The 12,101-nt window shown below is 38.7% G+C and overlaps 2 protein-coding genes across 2 annotated transcripts; one reads left to right on the forward strand and one right to left on the reverse strand.

Moving 5' to 3' along the window:
• Window positions 1-4,743: 4,743 nt before the first annotated feature.
• On the forward strand, window positions 4,744-9,745 carry LOC141653783 (AT-hook motif nuclear-localized protein 5-like). Its single transcript, XM_074461634.1, has 5 exons — window positions 4,744-5,679; window positions 6,501-6,568; window positions 8,003-8,134; window positions 8,389-8,550; window positions 9,115-9,745. Exons 1-5 carry the CDS (start codon window positions 5,280-5,282, stop codon window positions 9,319-9,321), a joined length of 969 nt encoding a protein of 322 aa, XP_074317735.1. The 5' UTR covers window positions 4,744-5,279; the 3' UTR covers window positions 9,322-9,745.
• Window positions 9,746-9,866: 121 nt separating this feature from the next.
• LOC141653784 (putative glutathione peroxidase 8) lies at window positions 9,867-11,301 on the reverse strand. Its single transcript, XM_074461635.1, has 6 exons — window positions 11,175-11,301; window positions 11,008-11,084; window positions 10,852-10,913; window positions 10,638-10,756; window positions 10,267-10,434; window positions 9,867-10,172 (listed from the first exon to the last, which is right to left on the reverse strand). Exons 1-6 carry the CDS (start codon window positions 11,226-11,228, stop codon window positions 10,140-10,142), a joined length of 513 nt encoding a protein of 170 aa, XP_074317736.1. The 5' UTR covers window positions 11,229-11,301; the 3' UTR covers window positions 9,867-10,139.
• Between the last annotated feature and the right edge of the window lie 800 nt (window positions 11,302-12,101).

Raw genomic sequence — 12,101 nt, forward strand, 5'->3', positions numbered from 1 at the left:
ACTCGTCACTTGTATAACTTATCACACTGTAAACAAACACAATAATCACTCAATAAAACTTTCCTTTATTTACCTCTCTTGTTCATCATCAAGCTCAAGCTTACAACAATGGAGGTTAGGGTTAATTTTACATGGTATCAATCGCACAGGTTCTGATCCTTCGTCATTTATTTTGCTTCCGCAACATTCAATTCTTACATATTATCACAATTTCATTTGATAATTCTGCATAATTCAGGTGAATTTAAGAATTTCTTGTGATTCTTTTCTGCATAATTCGATCGAATTTCAGAAATTCTTTACGTACTTCTTTCGAACTTCAACATATAGGTTTATCTTTTCTCTGAATTGTTTACATTCATCAATTCTTGTTCAAATCAATTGAAATTTGTTCATCATGCCGAATTCTGATACTTCTGCTAATTCTGATACTCCGTCAGCTTATGTTGTTTATGATGATCCTCTTTACATCACAAATCATGATCAGCCTACGAATAGTCTTGTTGATACTTTGTTTAATGGCCATGATTTCTTGAATTGGAAACGTGAAATTATGCTTGCTTTGATGTCCAAAAACAAAGACGGATTCATTACTGGAACCTGTCCAAAACTTGCTGAGAATGACAAGAAATATTACCACTGGAAACGTGTTGATATTCTTGTAATGCAGTGGATTTACATTCCAATGAGAAAAATCTACGTGAAAACTTCAAATATGTGACTTCTTCTAGACAACTTTGTGGAGAATTGGTTGAATGCTATGGTCAAATTAACAGTCTAGAGTTGTATCAGTTGAAGAAAGATTTAGGAAGAATTTCTCAGAATAATTCTATTGTAGTTGAGTATTACAGTCGTTTGAAGAGGACTTGTTGTGACCGTATAGTTGAGTATACATGGTTGTTGGTTGGTGTATGCTGGATGTCGGTTGTTGTTATATTGCAGCTGTCTGTGATTGTTTGTCTATGGTTCTCGAGGTGCGTCCTCGGCTGAGTGGAGTCACTTGCGAGAGTGGCTTCACGCCCTAGTTTCGCCCTCCGTGGAACCCGCCACAGGAGGGGATGCGCACATTAATGGGACAGGGTTATCGCTCGGTATGATGAGCGGGGCTTAGGTGGGAACGGCTGCGGTCCCCCACTGGCAGGGCTGGTCCAGTGGACAGTCGGTGATGGAGATTGATTGGAGTGAGTGTGATTGTGTGTGACTGGTTGTGTTTGTATTGTGTAGACAATTGTTGTTGGTTTATGTTGTGTCTTGTCTCAGTTACTGACCTTGTGTGGTTGTCTTGTTTGTTTATGTGTTTGTCGTGGTCCCTTATGGTGAGCAGTCAGTCTTAGCAGGTGTTGATGAGATTGATAGCTGGAGTCTTGGCAGGGGTGTGTCGTCACGAGTTCTGGTAGAAATAATGAGTAGCTGACGATTTGTACCTTTATTTTAATAGTTGGTTGTAACACTTGTAAATATAACTATAATTGTTCTTTTATCGACTTTTGATGATTACTTACCTCGGGCAACCGAGATGGTAATACCTTTATATGCTAAGGAAGGTCTGGTTAAGGCTCCTTGGTATATGAGGGTGTTACAATATTATTAGAATAGTTTAAATAAAGGTCTAGTTCTAGTCACCTCTTTACTCGGGACGAGTAAAGACTCGGTTTGGGGATATTTGATGTGACTCTTAATTGCGCACATTTAGTCTCCTAATTGAACCCATTTTGTATACTAATATAGCATTTCATGGCCATTTTATCTGTCAATTCCTTCATATTTGGCTTTCCTATTGCATTGTATATGTTTTGAAGGAAAGAAGATAATGAGGCGGAATTCCCGTCTCCCGTGCATATTTGGAAGCTTGTTGATGATCTTGGATGGACTAGTATGAAGAGGAGGCAAGAATGATGACCAAGGATGTAGGAATAAAAAGTATATAGAAGGATCATAGGCTTAAAAGCAAGAATGACGAGAAGGAAGCCATTACATAAAGAAATTGCTCGGAAACCAAACCAAGAGTTGCTCCTTTGGCTCTGAAAGTATGCTATATGAAACGGCGTCGAAAAATCAAGTGGTCTAGGCTTTTGAATCACTCCAATAGGAGTCCGGATGAGGAAATGACGTACGTTTTACAATCCGAGCTCAAATAGACAAACTGGCCGTCAATCCGAGCGTCCCCGTAAGAAGACGCTCGTCTCCTGCAAGAAGACGCTCGTCTCCTGCTGGAAGACGCTCGTCCTGAAGCAAGAAGATCCGAGCGTCTCCTCCACGATCCGCTCGGATCATGAGACAGGACCTCCGTGCCAAGACTTCAGACGCGCGGGAAGAGCATATTGTGGCGGGACTAGCAACGTGATATGCGCATCTCCCTTCGAGACTTGCATTTCCCTACTCAACACTTAGCAATATTATTTACTAATCTGCCCTTGCTTAACCTAATGATGTACTACTATATATACTCCAATTGTAATAATCAAAAGGACCAAGCCCCCTTAGAGGAGAAAAACCTTCCTTAGATTAGATAAGGAGTAGATTAGAATAGATTAATCTCAATCATTTCACATTAATCTTTCCTTAATCATTGTTCAAGTTTATTATTATTGGGTAATTGAAGATTATTGGGTTATTATTGGAGAATTGACAACTCTTCATCAATCAATCAAGTTCTCTTCTTTATTCTTTGCTTTATTATTTGGATCATCTCAAGTTGGTATAATTCTTTTACCCTTTACTCTTTATTGTTTATTTCTTCAATCTCTTATCATGTTTACACTTGTTGTGATGATTGATACCATTGATGACATGTTTCCCATGATAATGAGTGAGTAGTTCTTTAGCTAGGATTAATGGGGAATTAAGGGAAACAAACATGGGGAATGATTCATGCCTAATCTAATATGTTTTTTTCATAATTAATTTGCTTGCTTGTTGTGATTTCAACTTATGCACATGTTATGTTTGATGAAATGCTAAGCCTATGAGTCCTTGCATTTCTTACCCATCACTTATCTTTTCAATGAGACTTGTAAGACATAAACCAACTCGACTCTCATTAGACCATGCATATAGTTGAATAGGAAGGACTAAGTCGACTTGTAGGTATTGTGCAATCTAATCGATTCGGCTCCGGGACCCAAACCTTCTTAGGGATTGTAAGATATACACTAACTCGATCCTATCACAATAATAAGTGCTTGCTATTTAATTAAGAACATGTTTGTATGATCAACTCCCATGAATCTCATATGACCCCATGACATCCTAGTATCCTTTATTATTTGTCTACACCTTTATTGCTTGTTTTACTTTGTTGCTTGCATTAGTTTAGAACACAACTAAAAACCCAAATCAATCGTGACACTAGCATAAATTGAGATAGATAGACTTAGAACCCAAAGCACACCGTCCCATGGATCGACCTCGACTTAACCACTAACTAGTTGTTTGTTGAGAATATAAATGTGTTTGATTGGGAGACACGACGACACCTCTCATCAGCAGGCTTGTCAAACCTTTCACCAGTTTGAATGCTTTTCAAATCGGTAACGGCCCATGACGTGCTTTGGCCCTCGCGTCGGAGTTCCGTGGGAGAAGTGTCGTCGTCTCGAAACCAACGCGCGGGTGCGCGCGGCACGGGTGGCTGTGTCCACACGGTGGGGTTGAGTGTTATGGTTCGAAGGGGTGGGTTGATTGATCCATCAAGGAACGAAAACAGCCCATATCCTTGGAGGAGTCGAGTAATTTGGTATCGCTATGATCGATACGAGGTGGGTGTGAGTTGGGTGCAGGTTGGGAATGAGATGGATAAAAGTTGTTTCGAGGGCTCATCGATGTCGGGAATAAGGGCATTGGAATTGGATGCCATGGGTTTGCCGAGTGTGAAGAGCACAGCGAAGACGTAGAAGATGCTTAGGATCGTTTTGAATCGGGATACTATGTAAATAATGTGATTAATTGCGTTAATTTTTGTGTATTAACGATGAACTTTTACATCAGTATTTATATTACTATACAAGATTGGTGTGCAAGCTACAAAGCTAAATTATAGGAGTAAAAGTAGTAACTAAATAACAAGAATATACATATTCCAACAATAAGCAAATCAGTCGTGATTAAGGCTTTGATAGACTCGGTGTGAATACATATCTTCTATAATGGAATTCACCACTGGAAGGTGTTTGGAAATTTAATACTGATGCGACGTGTATGTGGGAAATGGGAAGTGGGCTGGGTGTTGTGATCCGTGACCATGATGGGACGGTTGGCAGGGTAGTGCTACAACAGGTACGGTACCAGACTACCAGTGGGAAGAGGAAATTGCGGAAATAAAGGTGGCTCATTGTATGGCGCACTATATGCTGTTATATTATTCGACTCGGGTTTAGGTCGATCATTGCTCCGAGAGGATTGTCGATGGTGTTTCTAATGACATTATATCAGCCTTAAATTAAATAAAGGGAAATGATAAATACAACCCACTGGGTTGTATTTAAGCATTTAATATTTTTCTATATTTGACATTAATTTAGAAATTAGAGAGTAAATTACACATAAGTCAATGCAATTAATGCATATATTAACTATTTATTTCATCTTTTAGTTGTTTAAATATAACCCACTGGGTTGTATTTATCATAACCCATAAAGGGAAATACTTTTTCACTTTAAAAAAGAGAGAGAGAGTAGCCGGGTAGTAAATTTCAGGAAAATGGTAAGTGAAAGAAGATAAAAGTTAGCAAGTTAGGTGAGCATGTCGTTGCTTAATTGAATGATCAATCTCATGTATGATGTATGTATCTCGTTTAATCTGAGATGGTACTTTGTTGTGTAGCCCAACTCTTAAGTCAGTCTCCCAATTTAATTACACATTTTGTTTTCCCTTTTCCTTTGATTGCTCTATCTCTTTCTTTCTCTCACCTCCTTCAGAACTCACTTTCACTCTCAAAACTACAACAACTACTACTGCTACTGCACATTTTGTTTGGTTTCCCCCCCTTATTATTTCAAATCTAGGGTTTTTATTTCATCTATCTATCAATAATTATTTGAGTCATTTTTGGCAAAATGTGAGTTATGCTTTTTTGGGGTATCTTCGGAAATCTACTATCTACTGCTCTTTGTTGTACTACACTTTGGAGGAGTTGCTTTTATTAAGTTTCAATCTTTAAGATCTGCCCTTTTCTTTTCTTTTTTACTCTAAATAATTCATGTTTTTCATACATAAAGGAAGTGTATTCTCAGTAATTAAAACCCTAAATTTGATATAGCTCTAAGTTTGTGTGATTTAATGTATGGATGGGAGTGAAGGAATGACATTGCAAGGTTCAACACCTTATTATCTGCATACCTCAATTCCAGTTGGGTATAATAGACCTTCAAACCCTAACCTTTCAGTTTCGTCGCCTGCATTCAATGTCCAAGGAAATAATGGCCCCACTCAAGGTTTTACTATCACACTCGATTCATCCGCTGCTGCTGCTTCTTCTTCTTTGACTGACCCCATTAAAAAGAAAAGGGGTAGGCCCAGGAAATATGGGCCTGATGGGCCTGGAGGACCCACTGTTGCTTCTGGGTCCGGTACCGTCTCGTTGGACCTCTTGCCTTCTTCCCCAAATTCAATTACCCCTGCTGACAGAAAAAAGAGGGGAAGGCCTCCTGGTTCTGGGAGGAAGCAGAGGCTAGCCTCTGTTGGTAAGCTCATTCTTGTACATATGCTATCTGCTGCATGTTACTGTCTCGATTGTTCTTTACTGATTGTTCTTTACTCCCTATTGTTTGATGAAAGTTGATTGCTTTTCAGATGCCTTTAGTGAACTGAATTGTCATAGCTGTACTTGGTTGCTGAATTCCCATGTGCCATTCGATTTTAGATTGTGTAGGACATTGTCTACTATCAAATTTCTTTGCCTTTTCATTTGTCGCCAAGTGTAGAGACTATCCTGTATAGTGTATACTACTATGCCAGGCCAGCATCTAACATCAAAATTAGGGACTGCATCGACACCCTGAACGGTTTAAGAAGCATTGAGTGTTTAGGGGGTCATTTTGCTTTATTTCTATATATTCCAAAGCCAGAGAACAGTATGTTTTTAGAGGGAATGTCTAAAACTCACTGATTGATATGGTCTTGGCCATTTTCGAGTTTTATACTACTTGATCGTAAACTGCATTCTACTACTACCCTTATGAGTTAGGAGTTTGGTTTGTTCTTCTGGTGGCATTGTTGATTCAGCCAGATTGTGTACATACATACGGAGTATATATTATGCAAACTGTAGATGGCTAGATAATACTGGGAAACTCTAATTTGTTAGTTTGATTTTCAAACAAACTCTCTTTCTTACATTTCTGTTCAGCACCATTCAAATCTTTGTTAATGTCCCTACTACTTGATGTAGCTTAATCAGTGAGTGTCTGACTGGGATTGGTTCCCCCTTCTCCTAATAAGATTGAGTTTACTATCCAATACATGGATTTAACAGTTCACTTATTGTCGTTTTTTCGTTAACCAGGTGAATGGATGAGTAACTCTGCCGGTGCCGCGTTTATGCCTCATGTCATACATGTTCAACCTGGAGAGGTATGCCAACTTGTTAAAAGCTATATTGTGACCTCTTAACTGAGACTATTCTAGGTTCATTCTTTTGACTAAAAAGCATTTACACTGGCCATTGATACTTGTTTTTTTTTTAACACACCCTCTGTATTTTTTTTGGAAGGAAGATATATGTGAATGCTTGCCAATTGGTTACCTTATAGCTTCATTCTTTTACTCACTTTTGAAGACACTTTTGGTGCGAGTCATAGGAAAGAGAAAAAAATAACGATCCAAATTTATAAACTGAAACGAAATCGTAAACCAATTTAAAAACGTGGAAATTCGGTTTCTTTCCTGGTTGGAATACCCGAACTGTTTTTTTGAGTAATGAATTGGTAATCCGAGTGAGGTCCATGTTTTAGAAAAACGCAACTGGGTACGCAGTTTCTAAACAGGATTTGTTTTTTTTTAAATAAATAAAAATGGAGAAAAAGCACAGTTTGACTGCGTTATATATACTAGCCTACGAAATACCAAAAGCCTAACATTGAATGGTCTCATTTAATAACCTCTATCAATCTCCCTTCATAGTTCCCAACCAAACCCGAAACATACTTTCTCCCTCTCTCATAAGGTCCTCAAGTACCATTCATGGTGACGATGGAGAGGAAGTTAACGTTGAAGAGCTTGGATGTAGAAGTGAGGCGGAGGAGAGGAGAGTCAGGAGACACAATGGTGATGAAGTCTATGCGATAAAGCAGATGGTCGAAGAGGGAGTCGCTGACAATGCCATTCCTCTTCCTAACGTCACCAGCAACATCCTCACTAAGGTCATTGAGTATTGTAAGAAGCACGTCAATCCTCTTAGCAACTCTGCCAATACTAACGTCGCCTCCATTGATGACAACCTCATGATTTCTGATTTAGTCAAAATTTTATTTGCATTTACCAATTTACTCAGCACGCGAAAAGGAAAAAAGCAGCCAAAATCTTGAAACTGGTCTGAAGTTGGTTTCGGGTAACCTTTTTTTGGACTCTACGTATAAAGTGATGAGAAACTGGGCACCGGTGTCTTTTTAGGTCGGAACTGGTTTGCAAAAATGGCAATCTTAAAATGGGGTACCCGAAAAGAATCTAAAAACCGGTACGGTTACCTGGTTTTGCTCAGCCCTACACATGGATAAACAAAACTGCTTTCCCTCTCTCACAAAACTCTGCGCTTGCTTCTCGTTGCTCTCTGCGTTCCACAAACATCCTCTTTGTCTATCTAAAGCCCCACATTTCATTGCCATAAAAGCAAGATGAGGAGCTCAACGAATGCTCATGGTCTATGTTACTCCGACACTGTCGGACACCGACACGTGCCGGCGTGTCTGAATAACACAGCTCATGGTATTGCTACAAAATTTGAAGTTTGACAACTTTGATCCCATGCATTCATCTTTAGTATCAACTTAATCTCAATGTGATCTACAGGACATTGCTGGAAAATTACTTTCATTTTCACAACAGAGGCCTAGGGCTCTATGCATTATGTCAGGCAGTGGTGGTGTGTCAGCAGTTACTCTACGTCAGCCTGGATCATCTGCTGGAACTGTTACTTTTGAGGTAATATTTTTAACCTTATTTAGAAATAAATCTTCGGAAATTTCCTAGCTGTTTTAGTGTTTCCGTTTGCAATAATTTAATTCACTGTTAGGTATGTGTAAAGATTGGGAAACCAGCGAAGACAGTTCTAGCATGGCAAAGTTTATAGTATTTGTTATCGTCTTATTATAGTTATGATTCTATAGTTTAAAATTGAGTGGGTTTTTTTCTTTCGAAATTGAAGTTGAGTATTTTGTGTTGATAACTTACCACAGGGCCGTTTTGAGATATTATGTTTGTCTGGCTCGTACTTAGTTGCTGAAACTGGAGGACCTCGTAGCCGAACTGGTGGTGTTAATGTTTCTCTTTCTAGCCCTGATGGCCATGTGATTGGTGGTGCAGTTAGTGGAACGCTTGTTGCTTCAAGACCTGTCCAGGTATTTGATAAATGTATATTTGTTTAGAGCTCGTTCGGTATCACCGTTCATTTGAAATTTTTGATTTACTTCTCTATACCTTAACGATTAACTAGATAAGCTGCAATACTACATGGTACTCATATTGAAACTCCTGAAGGATGTCATTGTTTGAAGTAACGTGGGTCTAGGTTTGTGTCAGTGTGGGCTAAAATACCAGGAGGAGTGATACAATGCACTTTCGCAATCAATGGCTGGGTTTAAATGAAATTGTTTGGGACATGGTAAATAGTTTTGTGGACTTGGCAGGACACCAGTGGTCAAATGAATATATAAAATGTTTTTGTGTTATTCTACTTCGAGTTTTATTCTCTATGAATTTAGTGTCTTTCAATGTTAAGAAGTATGAAATTCAAATGATCTTTTTCCTTACTTTTGTTGTAGAAGGAGCCACAAGGGTAATTGTCGATGCATATGAGTTATGATCTCAATTAATTTCTTAGATGCTAACGAGCTTCAAACTGTGTCGTGAACTTGAAATTCAGAATGTCTTTCTTGATAGTCTGATGCAAATTCTTCTATCAGGTTGTAGTGTGCAGTTTTATTTATGGGATTATCAAGGGCAAGGGAAAGGAGTCTGATGAGAAAGACGAGAAGAGTTCTGAGCAGCCAATGAGTAATAAAACATCAGTGCCAATCAGTGAAAACTTTGCGGGCTCATGGCCCGATCAGAAAATAGTTGATTCAAAGAACCCAAACCCAAACACTGACATAGACTTGGAAAGTGGATAAGTGCAATTATGCCCGGAGGTGTTTAATTGTTTGTTTGGTGATTATTTGTAAATACATTGTGTTGTTTATTTAGAGCCATTAGGTGATGAGCTCCCAGAACGACGTGATCAGCCTTTATCAGGAGAGATGGAGTTGATAATTGTAGGCCTAGTCAAGCTTCCCAAATGTTGTACGCGATAAAGAGTTCCGCCTTCAAACCCTAAATTCACCATTGTTGATTGATTGGATTGGTTGACTTTGGGGGCAGCCAAGTTTGAGATAACCCAGTTTAGGTAGAATTGGTAGGTTATTTTCAGGTAAGAGTAGTTTAATTATTATGGGTGCATGAGTGATTCAGATTCTGATGTAACTCGTTTCGATTCAGGGAACCAAATGATTAAATTATTTATATGTTATCGGACGTAACAGTCTTTGTGAATTTGAGTTGTTGAGTGTAAGCCATCTATGATGAACAGAGACTTTGTTTTTTTTTTTTTGCTTCTAAGTTCTAACCAAAAACTCGGCTTTTCTTGCAATTCTTGTTGCTTTTGCTGACCCAATTGAATATTATCCGACAAAGAATCATGACACCCTAAAAAGGGTTTCTCAAACATTTTGGGGAAGGGATTATAGGTGAGCCTGGTTGGGCTAAAAAGTAAGCAAACAACGCCTAGAACTCGGAACCACATAATCCCGCTTCAGATACACTCGTACACAACAATGCCAACTCGAAATCAAACACGTCTTTATACAACAATACCAACGAATTTGGTATAATAGCTCCGTAACTTGGTCAGATGCTTCCGTTTACATTTTAGCAACACCGTAAACTTGAAAGTTTAAGCAAATCCAAGCAGCTTCCTAATATCATACTGTTACACAAACGGAGGCCATTAAATAACAAGGCATTGCAGCAGGATGACATAATAAAAACGCCAAAACGGATTTGCAGGAGGAGCTTCTTACCTCCATGCTCAGAGGGGAAGTTGTAGGGTAATACCGACCAACAACCTGGCCATCCTTATCAACGAGAAACTTGGCGAAATTCCACTGGATATCATCCCCAAATATTCCCCATTTTCCTAGTTTCAGGAACTTGTAAAGCGGTGCTGCATTCTCTCCATTAACTTCAATCTACAAAAACAGATTTAGAAAAGAGAGACTTGCATCAAAGACATGGAGGAGGTACCTCCTCTCCCGCAATCATTTGTTTACCTTTGAATAAAATACGCTCACAAAGAATATAAAAGGTAAACAAATGATGATGACAGAGTAAGTATATTGTCGCAACTCGCAAACCAGAAAATGAGAATCTGTTAGTATTCTTGAAAACCGACCTTGTGAAAGATGGGAAATTGGGAGTTGAAGCGAGTGCAAACAAATTCAAGAATCTCGGAGTTGCTTCCTGGCTCCTCATCACCAAACTGATTACATGGGAATCCCAGAATCTGTAATCCTGTGTACAAATATATCAAGGAAATTAATGAACAAACTATCCTAATATATTGCATCAACATTAGAAATCAATCAAATTAACAACTAATTAAAGACCTTGATCTTTGTACTTGTCATACAACTGGTTCAGCTCTGTGTAATTGGAGTTGGTCATTCCACTGCCATACATTAAGCCAATTAAATCACATACGGATTACTATTTGTATAATTAGGTGAAATAAAATGAAAATATAAAAATAAAATAGTCGGTACCATTTAGATGCAACATTAATAATGAGTAACACTTTGCCTTTATAATCACTCAAACTAACTTCATTTCCCTTGGCATCCTGAGTTTAAACAACACAATGTTAATTACGTTTGACTAATTCATCAGCTTAATTAATTTAAGCTATATTATACAAAAGAATTAAACAGACCTTAACAGTAAAGTTGTAGATGGATTGTGGGTTTTCACTGGGTTGACTTGCCATTACACTTAGGTAATCAGCTTCTACTCCCTTTGGATTTCCTTTCTTTTCTCCTTTTGAAAAACAAGTAATCAATGTATTTATAAGTTTAGAATCATATCATCCATTATTAGCGTTGCTTGTATAAATAAGGACTCGTTTCTAATTTAACAATAGTCAATCTTCAGTGCCACAAGCCCTTTACATCTAGGACGGTTCACAAAGTGTAGGAGCCTAAGAGGATTATAGATGTGGCAATCGGGTCGGTTACGGGTCGGGTTAATGCGGATCAGGTTATATCGGGTATCGGGTCATCGTCGGGTCAGTCCATTAGTGGGTGACAAGTCGGGTCGTGTCATTAGCGGGTCAGTTTATTAGCATATACTCCGTATTTTATCTTATGTAATTAGTTTTTGATGGTTAATTTTATGTTTAAACAATGTATAGATGTATTAATTGTAGTTTTCAGTGAAAACCATTACGATGAATGTCAATTTGGTCATATTGCACCATTATTAAGCTTATTCATTATCGAGTCATCCATCGGGTTGAGCCAATATCGGGTTGGCCGGTCGGGTTCGGGTTGGAAAAATAAGGTTGTTAGTGGTTATCGGGTTCGGTTTCAGTTCATCCAATTTTCGGGTTCTATCGAGTCAGGTTTCTGGCGGGTCGGGTCGGGTAAGCTTTTGCCAGCTCAAAGGAGAATAGGTACAACCTTCAGGGTACAAAGTCTTGTGCTTGCTTGTTTCCGGGGGAGGGGGGGGGGGTGGGTGGGAGGGAAGGGGGAACCTTACATTCACCTAGGGCTAAATTTTAAAATTGAACTCGTGTTATATTATCTTAACCGAGGTAGCTGAGTCAAGATTCGCATTTAGGGGCGCCAAAAAAAAAAAACCG

Source organism: Silene latifolia, chromosome 4 (genome assembly GCF_048544455.1).
Source record: "Silene latifolia isolate original U9 population chromosome 4, ASM4854445v1, whole genome shotgun sequence".
Lineage (NCBI taxonomy): Eukaryota > Viridiplantae > Streptophyta > Magnoliopsida > Caryophyllales > Caryophyllaceae > Silene > Silene latifolia.